This window comes from Colias eurytheme, chromosome 1, assembly GCF_061535395.1.
Source record: "Colias eurytheme isolate Ceu_HAF_F1 chromosome 1, ilColEury1 Martin Lab GWU primary, whole genome shotgun sequence".
Taxonomy (NCBI): Eukaryota; Metazoa; Arthropoda; class Insecta; order Lepidoptera; family Pieridae; genus Colias; species Colias eurytheme.
The window spans coordinates 4,335,967-4,354,327 of NC_142980.1; the positions used below are offsets into that span (position 1 = coordinate 4,335,967).

At 31.8% G+C, this 18,361-nt stretch overlaps 1 protein-coding gene across 1 annotated transcript in view; it reads right to left on the minus strand.

Annotated features, from left to right (window-relative positions):
- The window catches only part of LOC149910973 (glutamate receptor 1-like), a 147,556-nt gene that overhangs the window by 65,253 nt on the left and 63,942 nt on the right, over positions 1-18,361 (minus strand). The window contains exon 3 of the mRNA XM_090101549.1: positions 14,837-14,983. Coding sequence (XP_089957675.1) covers positions 14,837-14,983 — 147 coding nt within the window. The remainder of the gene's footprint in view (positions 1-14,836; positions 14,984-18,361) is intronic.

Sequence of the window (18,361 nt, forward strand, 5' to 3'; positions counted from 1 at the left end):
TAATAGTTTAATTATTAATACATAGGTTTATCTATAACGTTGGCTCTGGTATTGCAAACTAAAACGAGTAAATAGATTTTTTGTTGTACATCTGCTTTTTGTTCAACAAAACAACTATAATAACATTAAAAATAAAATAAATTGTAAAAATGTTAACCGTCAATTTAAAATCATACTATATAATATTAACTCAGGCCGCGGAATCACAGACACAATAGAAAATCTATTGTGTCGTGGACCGATCGGGACCGACCGTTCTGGGCTCAATGGGATATCACGTTTATAAAGACTCGGCCAGCACAGTAGGTGATCGCAAATATTTTTTTCCAATAGTACCCTCTTGTACGTCATATTTTTCTGTTGTGTAATTTACTTGCCATCTTAATGTATTTTTCAATGTAATTTCATAATTTGTAATGGAACAATATTTATATTAATCTATCTAGTAGTTGTTTTACGCCTAGAATGCATGTACACCACGATCAAATCGTGTCGATTTATGTGGTGTTTCTTCTGTATGCTTAATGTATGTTTATTTGTTTCTATCAATAAATGGTTAAAAAGAAACTTTCGATATTAAATAATATAAGGATATCTTTTTTAAATGCTTTCTATACAAAAGGATACAGTTTTTGGTTTGTCTTGTGGCTATACTTGTACCTCTAATACATATAATGGTACTGTTTAAAAACTATCCGACAATGTAAATAAATAAACACAAGTCTAACAAGATTCTGGATTGAATCGTATTACTAAAAGATTGTTCAGCAAATATGACACGAATAGCGTGGACTAGTTCCCATATCAAACAAATTTCGGGCGTGTAAATTGTTGGCTCGGATATCTTGAGTTTGTGTCAACATTTACTGAAGTCATATCTGGAAATACAGGGTGCTTCTTGTAATGATTGTTTGATTAAGAACAATGTAAAGTGTTTGTTAGAACGCCGTTTTTAGGAGAGATATAAATGGATTTGAAAATGTGTCTGAGCGCGTTTTTTATACAAAAAACTAGAAAATCTATTTTGTGAAGTTCACTGTAACGAACCAAGCACTATTTCACACACACATGTCATCGAAATCCAATAAAGTCTATCAGGATCGATTCATCAACACTTCACTCAAATAAAAGACCTCAAACAATAATACATATTAACAACTAAATACAAAGGACGAAAAAACATCGTGAACATAATTTAAAAATCGTTCTCTTTCAAATTACTTCCAAAAGAATCTAATTACATAACTTTTCAAAACACACTGTACAAGTGTACAACCAGAAAGTTGTTAGCAATATTTATTACTATAATACCTACATATTTAACTTTTTTATTAAAGATTTATAGGGACGAGATAATAAAATTGAATTTTTATGTTTGAAACGTAATCAAATTTAAATCGACGCGATCGACGAGAAGCGTTTATAAATAAAAATATTTTTTATATCGGATTTTCTATTGGAGCCCGATAGAGAATATTAAGTGCCTGACGCTCTGGGGTAAAGCTTGAATTAAACAAATGAATTGCAATTTTAATACGCCAAGTCTATTCGCAGTTATCAATAGGGAATAGCCATTGAATTGCGTTATTTAGATAATAGTTTTCAATATAAAATAATATATATAGTTAGATCTATTTGTGAACTGTGAAATTGATGTTTTAACCATTTTTATCAAGGTTATGTATCTTTAAAGGCGGTATATGTGTATTTATTATTTCTTTACTGATTTTGGTTCTTAGTATTACTTACTTGATTTTAACTCATGCATAATATTATTAGTGCAAACGATTTACAAGTGATTTTATTTCATCTTTAAGATACTGATGTAGAGGAAGAGACATGGACGAAAGTTTTCATCATTAAATAATCCACATATTCACGAATTTGCCCGCAAAGACAATTGGTGAAACAGATGTGCAATACATCTGCAACCCACAAGAAGATTTTGTTTAATAAAAGACGAACCACGTTGGACAGCCTGTTATAAAATACTCCCTGCAATCAATGATTTAGAACGATTAACTTTCTTAAAACGAGCAATTTACGCTATTGGACAAACATGATCCAGAAGGCATTGCTATCTCGTTATGTGACCAATTGCCAAGAATGTAAGGTCGACTCTTGGCGGGGCTTTCAGTGGTCAAACGTGACCAAGCTAGCAATGAGCCCCCTGCGGCCACCGGGTGTGTTTGCTTTTTTTTATTACCGCATCCATATTTCAACAGGACGATCCCACAATATTTGGAACCACTGAAAGCAGTAATGCGTGCGTGGTAGGAAAGATGATTCCGACCTCTTTTCAATATTCCTCACAAAAACCCACAAGTGAATTGTTAATAGAAAGAAAACGGGAGAGGTTTTTTTCCTCTCCTAACGTATTTTAACCGATGTTTATCTTTCGAGGTACGATTGTATGAAGCATCTAATAAAAGGTCCGTGAAATTACATACTCCTGAATAATGTTTCACGAATTTGATTTTATTAGGCCTTTTTAAGTCTCCCGGAATGTTTATTTGGGGGAAATGTGACCTAGATTTGTATTGAATCAAATATACCATGTGGAATGCGTATATTAATAAGTGGAATTGTGTGAAACCAAATTTTTATCTTTTGAGAAATCTTGGTATTGGATGAGTATTTATATTTTTAATATAAGCTTTGTAAATGGGGTTACGAATTCCGTATCAAGTGATAATGGTTCCTTGGAGCAGCTTAAAGTTTCGCACCCAACTTCATGCTTTGACCCCAAACTCTATGGTCTCATTTATTCAGCACTAGCAACATCTGTTCAATATCTGAAGTGTCGTAATGATACTTTGAAGTTGTCAAATTATCGCTAACAGTAAGCGAAGATCGGAATGTTGGCGAAGTTTGTTCAAAATTAGTCCTTGTGCCTTGGTGATTAGATATATACGACCTTGTGCAAGGTGTTTGTTGTCGTATTACTAATTGGTACAAGTTTTAGGTAGTGATTTATTCGCTAATGAGTAAGAAGTTTGTTTCGAAGTTTTTAGTGAAGCGATATTGTATACACCCACTTCTCAAATAATGTTCTATTTTGATAGTTACATGGATATATCAAAGGCATGGGTTTAATACATCAATAGAGAAATTGTAGATCGTTTTATCAGATATTATTTTTATATTGCTAGCGAATCATAAGACTAATCTGTTCAGGATTGTATATTCTTAAATTATTTGAACCGTGCTACCACAGTGTACGAAGTACAGAAAAATGAAAATGTACATCATACATACTTACCGTCCTTGGAAGATATGAATTTAATTTTACACAAACTCCAGTAGAGAATATGAAACTTGCGAAAGGAAGGAAATTGACCACAACGAGAAGTACAAAGATTAAATTGAGCCTGGCAGCTTTCCAGGTAAACTGCACTGGAATTACGAAATATTATATGCTGATTTTATATTTTAAGACCTCTTGCTTACCGGTGGTTCTATAGGTATTGAATGGCCATTTCTAATTGACGTTATTAAAATAGTATACTTGAGGGATAATGTTAACCGCATAATAATTAAAGATTGTTATGCGGTTAACATTTTCAAATACCTAATGTTTTAATATAAATTGATAAAAATGGAATTATCTGAAAGTACTTATAGTTTGTTGGGAATGAAAAACAATAATGTTTCTTGCCAATTCTTCTTGTTTGAAACATATATATGTTACCGGAAATGTATGTAATCCGTCATTGTATACAATTCCTAGGAAATGTATACAATTCCTTGATTTCATACATTTCCGGTAACATATACACATACTGCATTGGTTGCCTAACAGTAAGTTTGATATTAAGTTCACAAAGAATTTGTATATTCACTCAAGTTTATTCAAAACTCTAATAAGAATCATATCTGCTTTCCCTATACAGTCAGGGTTTTTGAGAAATCGCTAACAAGCCACTAGTTCTAAGAATTGGGAGAATTTTTCATTCATCATGCTTTCCTTTATATTGAGTCCAGAAAAAGTATTATCGTAAGTAGTAAGATCGGTATTCCCAAGATTATGGTGAAATTTTCCTCTGTTCTGAATGTAAACAAAAAAAAATATAATATATATATACCGGCCGAATTGATAACCTCCTCCTTTTTTTTGAAGTCGGTTAAAAATGTTAGGTATGCTGGAATAATAAAGGATTTAAAAATAAACTGAGATAAAAGGAAAATTCGTCTCATGGCGATATACTCTGCTGGCAGAGCCTAAAGATTATTTCGGAGGAAAAATAAAAAAAATAAAATATAATAAAAAAAAATTATTTTGAAACTATTAAGCGTGAAGGTTGCAGTATTTTTTAAACTTCTATTCTTTAAAGTCTTTACAGTCAAAAAACAATCGAGCACGAGTTAAATTTACAATTTATTGCACTTGAATCCTTTTATTCACCAAAACACACAAACTAGATGACCTCAGAATAGCTAGATATCTCTTACGTCACGTAATTGCTTCTGGATTGAGTATTTGACAGAAGTGACAATTCGTGACAGAGGTATTGTGGGTGTATGTCGTACGCACGCCAAATCACATGTCCAATTTGCTTGCCACTGTAATCAAATAAGATTCTTGGATTGCAAAGAGCGTTATTTTCATAGATAGGTAATTGTTTAGGATTGTTTCAGGAATATATGGACGATAAAAACCCATGGAGGGTTGTCGCGTAAAAACCACAGGACAGTTTTGGCATATTATGATCTATTATGTAGTTAGATATAAGTTACATATTATGTAATATTGACATGATTTTAAAAGAGCAACCAACTATGGAGTTTCTTACCGATTCTTCTCCATAGATACTGCATTCTGAATCGGTGGTAAATGTTAAAAATACTTATGTAATGACGATTCGAAAGTGCTACTAAATAGTAGTCTAATTGAATAAATGAATGTTTGAGTTTTGTTTGAGTTTGAGTTTAGTGGAGCAAGTAATTTTTAGGATGTGAAATTGATATGGTAGGTTAGAAGCACGTTTTTACTATATAATATTGAATTTATAAAAACATTTTGTTCAACATTACCTATCTTGTTGGTGAGAAAGAGCAAAAGAGGTAAAAATAACATTCCATAAATTTAATTTAGGTGGCTATATTTTTCAAGACGGATTTTTCTTCAAGCTTCATAATGTATTCTTACAACTAGGGATGTAACGATACATGATTTTGCCGATACGATACCGATACCGATATTTGTGGTAATGTATCGGCGATACCGATATCGATGGCTTGGTAGAAAAATAAATAGTGAATTATGCATAAAAAGTTACCAACATTTAACAGAGACAACTGTTAATCGTATTCTTTTAAATAAAAATGCCAAATCAAAAAACAACAAAACCATTTATTTTAGTATTATTATTTTACGAAGTCAGTTAAACTTTAAGTAATACACATACAATCAGTACCTAATAAAAGTTTACTATGGTAGAGTTTTTTCAGAAAACAAAGTGCGCACGCGCGGGCGGCCTCCAGCATCGTTCATTGGGCGCGGATTTTTGAATTATTTGATATCAAACAAATTGGTTGTTTGTAAAGTAGGTTTACGATCGAGATGTTTACGTGATAACATAATGCAGTGGCAGCGCTCGAGATGAAACGGGAGATCGGTCCGTCTCTCTCTCGTTATACCTGCGATCGCGCTCGTGAGGTTTTGGTGTGACACAAGTTTATGAACATGTCACCCGACTAAAACGATTTTAAAAACGTTATCACGTTAAAAATTAAAAAAATTCAAAATTATTTATTTCTTTCCTTTACATAAACAAATTTGTGATTGGAACACTCCTAGTAAGCAAATAAAATGCTTGTGTCAGGAGGTTCCGCTCTTCCTTAACACTATTACAGAAACAGAAATATAACAATATGAATGAATACAATGCAAAAACATAAAAGAAAAGAAAGAATTTAATAAAAAAATATCGGTATCGGTATCGGTATCGTTACATCCCTACTTACAACTTATTATACAGTATTATAAAGTACTTTTGAAAAATCACTAGAAATTCGTATTTACTCAAAATACAACATTTCAGTGTACATCTCGCAATTAAAAACTAGATCTATATAACTAGATCAACACAGAATATAAATAGATCACTATAAAATAAATACCTATCCCGCCTATCCGATATATATATATAGCAACCAGCATACATACATCAACATAGCAGCGTAGCAACGTAGATAATCACGAAATATCTCCCAATAATGATTCTTCATTAATTTCGATTCAAGACTAGGAAAAATTGGGTCCAAAGATTCGGTATTCAAATGTGTTCGAATTAACCGGCGACTTTAACGAACGTGAAATATTCGCGTCAGTTTGTCATTTGGGATAGGGCGAATCGTGAGGCCTCATTTAAAATGTCGAAAGGCAGATTCTTGATCAAAGCTCATCTGTGTGTAATGACGGTTCTGTGGATTTTTATGTTCTAGTTCTTAGGGTGTCGATACACTTGGAATGTGATTTGGCTGTAGAGAACAATAGATATTTTGATTTTTCATAATTCTTTATTATTTTGGGTTGCACGAGAAGACAACATTTCGATTAATAATAATTATAATTGGGTTATGGCTGTGAATCGCGAGGCTTCATTTAAAATTTCAAATGGCAGATTCTTGATCAAAGCTCATCTGACTATTCTGTGGATATTTATGTTCTAGTTCTTAGGGTGTCGATACACTTGGAATGTGATTGTGATTTTGCTGTAGAGAACAATAGATATTTTGATATTTTATTAATTTCTATTGGAACAAAGTTTTATATAGCATGGTACGCTGGCTAATGGGGCTAGGCGAGCGTAACGAAAAATCCTCACGACATTTTTGCAATGCACTATAACAAAAATGTCGTGAGGTTGCGCTCGGAGAGCAGCATGAACTCTTAAAAATAAATCAACAATATTTAGGAGTTAAATGATAAATGAAATAAGTGAATGCTAATGAGTTCATATTAAACATTTTTATGCTATTGCATAGCATCTATCGCGAGCCTTGAGCGCGGGGACCGAATCGAGAAATTCCGTAACGAAAAAACCTCACGCTCCCCACTCCGACGGACACGGAGGTGTGGCTTGAATGTATGCAATGCAATAGCTTTACCGCGGCAGTTCCTGAGTGCCACACGTCTTTTTAAGCTATTGCATAGCTTCTATCGCGGGCCATGAGCGCGGGAACCGTAGGTATCGAGAAATTCCGTAACGAAAACACCTCACGCTCCCCACTCCGACGGACACGAAGGTGTGGCTTGAAGGCATGCTATGCAATAGCTTTACCTCGCAGTCCCCGAGTGCCACACGTCTTTTTTTTAGGTGCAACGAGAAGGCAACATTTCGATTGGGTAATAATCATAATAAATGATTAACAGCCGATAGTTACTATGTAAGTAAAACATTCATTAATTTTAAGACGGTAAAGTTAAATTGGTGCAATCTGATGATATTATAAGTTTTTATTATTCCCTTTAGTTACGTCTATACAATATAAAAGTACTCACTTTACACTGAATGTTTGTTATTTATAAAAATCTAATCTCAGTAATGGATTGGCAGGATCTAAAACCTCCAGCTTGGTCTGCGTTAAACTTCGTGGTTGGTACACTTTTTGTATACTAACGTCCAAAAAACGAAAAACCACTGAGCGTAGTATCATACTTCGATCTTATAGAAGCCGTACGTTGAAAGATTAAAGTGTAGGAACTTTTATTTATTATATTTGCTACGAGAGGAATAACGATACATGATATCATTGACAATAGACTTGAAACATTCTTTAAGGAATAGCGAGGAAAGTATTATGTTAGAGTTCTCTAGGTATTACATACATTCTAGGTACTGTTTTAATTCGAGCTTTGAAAATATATTTTTAATCTTGCAAAAAGATAATTTATCTCTGGCATAATCAACATCTCTACAAGAATGAACATAATGTACGAATATTTTTGATATAGGCATCTCAAAATCAACAAATAAGAATACATTTTGCCACTGGAAAAGGTTAAAAGCGTTTATTAAAGTTTGAGTGTCATCATAGCAAAGCCAATTCCGAGCGTCACCTATAGAAGCAATTCTTTTGATCACACAGTAGCCTCTCCAGGCATTAAAAAAGCAATTTATTCTGACGTTTTCAAATTACTCGAAAACAATGAACTCAAATCCGTCACCTGTACACTATACAGATTACCTGTTGCTCTCAAATGCAATTTGGGCAACTCTATTTCACAATAGGGAACGAAACAATGAATGATAAAAAACAACGAGCCTTTACATTGGAATTTATATAGAAGTTAGAAATGCGGTCCCCAGAGGACACCCGAATTAGGTTCGTAACGTATTTTTGGTGAAATAAAATCGAAACGGTAATATAAGACTGTAGAACGTTCCGATAAGATTTTGTAGAGATTTGTTGGTATTTGTTACAATTTACGGTATTTCTTTCAAGCGAATGTGTTTTTGTTTAGTTGATATGTCCTCGTGTGTTAACATATCAGTGTGTATCACTAAGTATTGTCTTAAAGTAAATATGGTTTTCTGGAATATAAGTCTATTAGCTCTAGGGCTTTTTGAGATATGTAATGTTATATACAGAATAATATAAAAATGAATCGCAAAATGTGTTGGTAAGCGCATAACTCGAGAACGGCTGAACCGATTTCGATAATTCTTTTTTTATTATATTCCTTGAAGTACGAGGATGGTTATTATGTAGAGAAAACGTAAATATGTACCACGGGCGAAGCCGGGGCGGACTGCTAGTACAGAATAACTATTTTGTACGCATTCCAACTTTACTAGTAAACACATTTTAAAATTTAAGTTTTGCGCAAAAACACAATATTAAAAATGAAATAAAATACTCTTGAATAAACTAAAAATAACTAACTAAATAAATTCGAAAACCTAATTACAAAAACGGTCAAAATACTCGTGAAAGTAGGCCATAATTACGCGTAGATGAAGAGTTTTTACAGACTTTGCGAATACGTCTAATTAAACTATACCTAACTAGTTGAGGCCACATAAGGTTGCAATTAAAAACTTTTTAGTATGTGGGTGTTTGCAATATTCTTGAGTTTAATCTTTCTTAATTTTGAGTTGGAGTATGAAATATGCATCTTTCAGCGTAAATAAGTTCACGCTCCAAGTGACATTGTGGAGGATGTAGTCCGGGATACATCGCCCATTTTTGCAAGTGATTACTATCAAGCTAATTTTTCGTGAGTAGCTTTATTTTGATGAGATGCCCAATAATTTCATGTACGAAACTCTCAATTGTGGTAGCTACCAGAGGAAACAAGGATAAAATATTTTGATTTGATGGTTCTCAAATATTAATTACCAACTGAATGTTTTTTTTTGTTCAATCTCAAGATAATTATCTAAATTATTAGAAAAAATATTTGTCCTACAAAATCTATGGTTTGATCAAAGAGTCCCCCTTTCCAATGTGTATCGATAACGAAGTCATCATAAATGATTACTAACCAGCTGATTTTTTTTATTTTCACTTATTTAATACTTGTATAATTCAACGGACATATTGTCCTACAAATTGCGTAATAAATATCTGAGAACCGTCAAATCAAAAATTCCTTGTTACCTCTGTAAGCTACCACAATCGAGAGTTTCGTACATGAAATTATTGGGCATCTCATCAAAATAAAGCTACTCACGAAAAATTAGCTTGATAGTAATCACTTGCAAAAATGGGCGATGTATCCCGGACTAATGGTGTAATACCAAAAAAAAGGGGAATTTTCAACCAGTTTTCAAATTAATCTCAAAATACAAATAAAAGGATTCATAGATTTTGATCATTGTGGGTAAAGAAGGGCTTTGGGTAAAGTTTGCGTCGTGATGAACTTTCGCGGCCAGTGATGAAATTTGGTTATATTCAAAGAGCAATATATTGTGAGCAAAAGTTATTATGGATATAAATCGAAACGTATTAGGAACATAAATATTTGGTTTTGTATTATAAGATTTTTCTGGGTTTTTTAGGTTTCTCCTTTATTTAGGTATATAAGAATTCTAATGAAAACGATGTATATATACGCAATATAAATATATATATATATTTTTTAATATCCAAGTTTCATTACTGGCCGCGAAAGTTCATCACGACGCCACTAACCCGTACAAAAGTACCTAAACCCCTTTTAAAGGAATGTGTGGCAAATGTCGCGTAGATACCTACTCGTTTACATGCGTTATTTTCTAAAAGAGTTGAAGTAATTGAATTGCAGCAAAGATCACAAGATACAGGAAGAAAATATTTACATTTACTTATATAAATTACATCCACGCTCAAATGCATTGTACAACTCGATTGTGCCAAAGCGATTCTTGGAATACCCCTTGATTTTCGCGAGTTTTACGCAAAAATACAGTTGCAATATAGCCAATGTATTTTTGGGTATTCCAAATGTTTAAATATTTGTAAATTTTTCGTATCAAAGTTTTACCTATTTGATATGTTGAAAAAACAAAAAAAAAAAAACTAGAATACCCGCCAGCAGTATTTGTATACGATCTGGGCCAGCCTTTAACATCTAACACCGGCTGACTTTTTCTATTTTACTGTATTTTTGTGAAAATTGTTTATACTACGAATGTAAACGGCTTTTTGAATTGAATTTCCACTGAAAATCATTTTATTTTGAATTTCAAAACTATCCATCCGAAATATGGTTTATGTCAATGAATATATATACATATATATATTATTTACTTTGCATTTACCGTGGTGAAATCAATATTATATTTTGTGAAACGTTAAATATTTTTTTCATAGAATAGATATAGGTATATTTTACCCATGTTGCAATAAATGTAAAAAAAGAGGACAGCTTAAAATAAAAGTGATAAAATATAAAATGTAGTGTATTATTGTAATATCAAGCAGCTTTATCCAAAATAAAGATTGAAAAATGAAAATAGAGTTTTCTTTTCGTTGATTAAATTTACGAATGTTTCAGATTGAGGTCAAAGTAGATGTTTGTATATTATTTGGATAAGAGAATATTAAAATTATAATCATATGAAATAGATTGGTATTTTGTCGTTTAAAAGGTTACTTATCAGGTATGACATGAAATCTATGGTTCATGAGGTTAATTTTACTGTTATTTACCTGTTTTCAAATTTGCGAATGTTTTTTGTAATTTTAACAAACGAAGGTATGAAACTTACCATTCTTAAAAATACAGTTTAAATAGTGATATTAAACTAGGTTTAAAAGTTATTAAATTACAGAAATAAAACTTTATTTTTCCTAAAGCTATAAAAACGCTTAACACACAAAATAAAACTGCAATATAACGATCAAAATGGATTCATATTAGCATTCAACGTTCGTATTAAAGTCATACAAAGAGAGGCCTGTGGCTTCAATACAACCAACACTACGTCCGCAGCATCTTTTGATCTTTTCGCTTTTAACTTACACATAAATACCAAAATACAGCCATATTTCGCTGTAAACGAGTTTGTTTAACTTTCTTTTAAAGATCCCCGATATTAAAGTTTGCGTAAACTTTGTATTTTTTTTCGTAAACTTCGATTTGAATACAGCTGGTAATAGTAGCTCATTTAAGGTGTCGATTGAAATATATATTAAAACAAACTTATTTAAGTAGTGTCGTATCGTTTCAGGATCTTAATTATTAATTATTTACCTAAATTTTAATGGTAACACATAAATTATGTTACATAATTTTATGATTGCTTTTCTAAAAATAAGTGATAACAAACATGACTTAAATAAGAATTTTCCTCGCCATCGTTACGTCACGTTAAAATAGATAAGTAATCTACGTAATAATGTCAACATTCTACGAAGAATATTGCTCAAGATGTCTATAAAAATAAACATCAAAGTGCGCATAATAATAGGGTAGATAATAGCCGCAAATCTTATAACGGCGGTGACGGACAAAAAGAATGCTTCTTTGTGGAAGCGTGAAAGAGGGGACAAGTATAGGGCAGTTAGGGATTTCACTCTCAAAGCTCAAAGTGTTTTGATCAGTCCACCGTGACGGGGCAAAATAAAAAGATATCACCGTGTTGCATTTAAATGAAGCGCCCGTTGAGAACACCGCAAAGAAACTTGGCTTCTCGCTTTAAAATTGCGTTATCTTTATGAATTGGAGGAGGGAAATTTGCCTCCGATGTATTCTTATGAGAAATAGATTTCGGTTTAAAGAAAATTCGTATGTAAATTGTGAGAGGTTTAGAAAATCTGTGTGTGACAAGATTTTTCCTAGAACATGTAAGTACATGGCTCGGGAGAAATTATATTTGGGTTTCGTAATTTTATTTGTAAGTTAAAGTGAGCTGGGAGCTATTGGCTAACCTAAAAATAAATCTCATTTAAGAGAAAGCCCTAAGTATGAAGCTAAATTATGATTGTGCGCAAAAACGATACCCTGTGGGGTCTTGATTATTATCTAAGTATGCCGTAGGCGTCCAACCATTGTCCCGTACAATCCAATATATTTAACAGTATACAAATCGATACTAATACAATCATTTTGGAATCTAACATCTGGTTATTATTATTGGCAATATCGTGACATGAATCCGAATTGTATAATTGATAATAATAATCGTTCTAGTTTATCTTATGGGTAGTTTTTTGCTCTGCTAATTGTATAAAATTGAAACTATCTTATATTAATATTGTGATTAACATATTGTTAAAAATAAAATTGATTGTACGTTTACTATGCTAGTTTATATCTTTTACCGCTAGATACGAGATTTCCCACTTATTTTTTTTTAAATTATAAGTTTAATTCTATAATTTAAACTTTACTCTGCTTTAATATTTATAAGGCAGTGTCGATGCAAGCAGATATATAGGTATATCTTAAAGAGGACCAATCATAGCCCCGTAATAGCTTATTACAGCCAATAATGCTATCCAGATTATTGGCCCCAGCGTTGTTGCTGGATATTTATTGCAGGAAATTAATTAGGAATACTTCGTGCTAAAGACAGCAGATAAATTAAGGTTATTGGAATTTCGTATAACGTTATGAAATACTTTGCCATGTCTCTTATGACTGTAGACAGTTGTATAATTGTCAATATTGATACGTTGATTTGTAAAAAATAGTGTGAACTTTTTCACGAAATCTTTTGAAATTTTTATTTTTATTGAACTAAGTAATATACTTAGTTTTATATTTAGAAATGAGAAATTATTGAAATGTTTACAGATTAGAACTACTTATCATATTTAAATAACATATTATGATAGTTGGTATGAAACAGTACAGTGAAAAAGTAAAAAAAGACGAATTTAAAAATTTTGCTCTATACTTAAGATTGTACTGAAAGATTCTATAGGTACTATACTTATCTATACTATACTTATCTATACTATACTTAAGATTTTACTGAAAGATTCGTTGATTGATGAACGTTGTATCTAAATGTAAACAAAAATCTGATATAATTCGTTAGCGATAACTCAAATTTCATACGACATTACGATTAGCGCAAGTCACGTCTGTTTGGGCAAAAAGTTTCCTTGTTTCTGTCGACAATGAATGTCTCAACTCAAAATGTTTTGTATTCGAGTGTAAATAAAATGCAATATAAATCATCCTTTCGAGGTGTTTCGACAAAAGTCTAAACAGAAGATTAATTACAGTTCAACAAACTCGAGAGCAAAATTCAATAATACAATATAAAGTTCCTGACGTAAATTACTTTGAAGTCCGATTCATAAAGTTTTGGTGAATAAAAGTTGTATTATTTCGCGTTTTCTACTCTAGTTCTGAATGTGATACATCATTTTCGTTTTAGCTGATCTATTCTAAAGTGAATACTTTATACGGTAGGTATTCTATTTTCAGCATAGTATATAATAGCAGAAAACCGCCTTTTCTGCTGACAATTTTGAACAAGTTATTAAAAAATATACCACGTAAACATAAATAATCAGCTCGAAAATAATGTTTATGTAAAATCTCTTAAACTTAAAAATATAAATAGGAATTCATACCATTTAAGGATGGATACACATTCCCTTTTCGCTATATTTTCCTTCTCTAAACTATCCCGGTAAACATTAACATGCACTATAATTTTAAGCATAACAAGAGTATTTGAACAATACCGTAAATGCTGAAATATCATTGATATTGATTTTGTTAATCGTCTAACACCTACAGTCAATGGGGTACTACTCAAAAACCGCAATTTCAAGCCTACTATAATATGCAACTAAAATTAATAAGCTTTGCAAGAATTTAATTCACGGGACGTTATCACAATGAGACTGGAGGCAGAATATTTCATTACAATATTACGGGATGAATGTATTTATTATAAAGGATTAAAGTGCTTACAGGAGCGATGTTTTATAAATATTATAAATTGCTTGATTTAGGAAGTTTGGGTGCACTCTTGATATTTTTGTTCCGCAATACGCATTCTCCTAGGTGCATTGTGTAATAAATAGTTGCTAAAGATTTAAACTTTTTAATTCTGTGCCTTGCTAATAAATATACACAAGCTTGAAACTTTATCGAGATTTGAAAACCTAGTTGGTGTTCATTATTTACATTTTACATTTGGTATTGCACATAGATGCATGTGTATTATGAAATTTATTGCATTTTTTCTCTTTGTATTATATTATTATTCTAACTGCTAAGCTTTACTTTTTCCTATTTATGTTTTTTCATAATATTTTCATTTGGTTGCCTGGGAGAAATCACTTATGCAACGCCGTGTGTTTTTCTGTTCCTTGAGTTACATATATGTAAATGCTTTTTACTGTTTTGTTATGTGTAAATAAAATAAACAATACTTACTCAGCCGCGAAAGCTTGTACACATCGGCGGTGTTAATAACGTCTATGTAAAGCTGGAACTCGGTTGGTGCTTTCTTGGAATTGTACATCATCATGGCCGTTTTGAACGCGTTCTGTACTTCATCGGAATCCTTCTCGAAAATCAGACCTGGGAATAAAAAATATACATAAATATGCGGATAATACATGGACTTATAATGAAAACTCTAAATAATTTATTCTTTCTGCATATGGACACAAGTTTTGTTTGTTTTTAATTAATCAGAACTTTAGTTAACATTGACTTTTATACGCTCTTATTCGTTAGTCCGCTGAGGAATACATTATCATGTTCTTAATGGTGTTTCACGAACAAAAGCTTTATAATTTACGCAATAAAAATTGTCATTCTATATTTCTTCGTTTACATGAAAAGTTAAGGTCTATAATAGGATATTGTATCTATAAAGGATTAAACGTGATTTATTGTGAGAATGACAAGAAGCTAAAGGGAAAGTAAGTTTTTCTATTATTTTTGCTGTAAATTAGCTGAGGCCCTATATGCTTCTTGAAGAGTCAAAGGAGCAATAATTAAATGTATCATTCTATATTAACGAATGTTTTCTGATCTTTCACGTATTAATATCCAAAACTAATCAAGATTTTGAATTTAAAGAACTGATCGATATCTCCTATATAGCTCCTTCATATATCATACGTAATTGAATATCCACAATCCACACATCAGAAAAGCAAAATGTCCATCACACGACTCTCAAATTCGTATTGCATCCACGTCAATGCAATCGTCAGGTCAATAGCCTCTATGTCAACTGAGAATTACCTTTAAATCAGAAAATAATCTATCTATACTATAATATCATAAAGCTGAAGAGTTTGTTTGTTTGTTTGTTTAAACGCTCTAATCTCAGGAACTACTGGTTCGGTTGAAAAATTCTTGCAGTGTTAGATAGCCTATTCATCGAGGAAGACTATCTATCATCTCGCTAAGACCAACAGGAGCGGAGCCACGCGGGTGAAAACGCGAAGCGCAGCAACTGATAAATCTGCTCTATGACTTTACCTCCTTTGGAAGTATTTACCAGCAAAGACATTTGCTTTCGTCTAAAATCTGTTAATACGAAGCTTTGCGATAGAAATCTCTTAGAAGGACTACTCTTATCATTTGCAGACGTCTTTTAAAGTTTGATGCAAAAAGGTTGCACAATTTTATACACCAATGCATCATGACATTGCTTATTAAAAGTTCTCTCCGATATTATTTATGCAAATGCGGATGAACCTGCGTTTTAGAAGAAAATTAAAAACTGCCGTGAGTTCATCTTCAGTTTTTTTCTTTGCTGTTATTATTATTTAGCAAGTTTTTCCACTGAACTTATCTTTTTGTAGAAATTTTTTTACAAAAAGATAAGTTCAGTAGAAAAACTTGCTAAATAATAATATTTTTACAGATAATGACGTATAGTCAACATTTTAACTACCTACTGATTCTTAATTTACACTAGTGAAAATACAAGAAGGAAGGAGTTATTTTCATAATGAAAAAAAAAAAAAACTACTAATGATAAACTAATTGAAAGGAATAATACTGACAAAGATCTTTAAAGTTTTTATCCTGGTCAACAACCTGGACAGAGCCGGGGCTAGTGGCTAGTCATATAAGTAAGTACTGCATTGATTACATTACATTACTTTACTATATACATTACATTTGTTTTCCATTGTAGTGTACCATACATATGCAATACTAATTCAGCCATTCATATATCTAATTTATACGATGTGTGAAATGTTAATCTTTATAGCCCAGTAGCGCTGATTCATATCAAAGTAATACAAACAGTATTACCGCAAATTATTGTGATAACGTGTACATTCGCATTAAAATTATCAACACAACACTATATAACACCATAATGTGATTAGTAATCCAGTAATATCACAATTAAATATTCCACACAAAACTATTTTAATAAGAGATATTGGAATGAAGCGTCATTATCATAATGAGCTTAATAACATTGTTTATTTATGAATATTGAGGTCATATTTCATTTTGTGTCCACCAAATGCTGATACTAGGTTGCATTGTTTTTATTTGCTCAAACCAAATGCATTTAATGCAGCTTTTCAAGTCGATTATAGTACATGGCTTATATAGAGAGAATAAAGGAAAGTCCTGTGAACTCTTGTTGGTGCAGATGCATTTTACAACTTCACTGATCGATTTACTTTGCAAGTAGTGTTGACCTTCAATGCCCTGCAAAGCTTCTTAAAGTCACTATCCGTAAACCGAAACTACATTCGGTAATAAGTAAGAAAATAGGAAAATAAGAATTAAAGTCCCAATACATATGGGATGAGCCTTTTTATTACGTTTTCTCTGGGGATTTAACTTTCGTTAAGTTGAACAAGGTCACAAGATTATAAGGAATGTTTCATATTTTAGATTTTAAGTCAAAATTATTAAATAATATTACACTTGGTGACCTGCGAATTGGATTGACAGATCAATGAATTCAATCAATTTGAACCATCAATCTCTAATGGAAATAAAGCGAGCAAAGTAACAAGCTTATGCAGTAAAAATAATAGATATCCAGTGAATTGAGAGGGAATGGAGTTCTAGAGAGAATAGTATAATTGCTGACGATATGCAGTGGTCACTTAGTGGAACGTTTTATTTCTTATCCTGAAAAATGCGGTAGTCATGTGAAAACGAAACGGGCGTTTAGAAAAAAGTATAGTAATAAATAGTCTGAGGAATATTTTTTGACTATATTTCCTCTTCAGATATAAAAAATTCTATACGTCGGCTTCTTTTGTTATTGTAATACGGATAAGATGGCATTATTTATTTGTCTTTCAAATGAATTAAAAGATCGGCCGAAATCGCATTAAAGCATTTCTTAATCTTATCACAAAAACAAGTATTACAGTAACAGAAACGTTGAGAATTCCTTAAAAAGCTTACAAAGGATTGCCTGGATTGCCTGTGTAAATATATAAAAGCAAAAAATAAACATTACACTGTGGGTTTAATCGGAAAATTTTATATTATTGAGGTCGGCATATATTAAAGATAAAAATATATTTAAAATGTCGAAGAACCAAAAAATTGGCCACGTTCTTTATTACTCAGAGCGAGCCAAGCGGCAGTTCGTACTTAAATATATTACAATATAAAAAAAAAACTTTACGTGAAATATATTCTACCATAAAACGTATTCGGTCTCTTTGGCACAGCGGTTATTGACGCATTACAATCTCTGCATGGATGTTTTATGAATATGATGTGAAATGTATAGAAAAAATTATAACAATGTTAAAATGTAACATGATTCTTTGTCGTAGAAAACAGTACTCTTATGACAATGCATTTAACTGGTTAATATAAAGTTGTATGCAGAAAAGTGATAATATTATAAGGCTTTTTTTATTATTATCGTTGTCTTTATTGTTTACAAAGTTTAAATCCTTAACAATTAATTTGATCCAGACTTTTTATTTAAAAACGGGTAATATT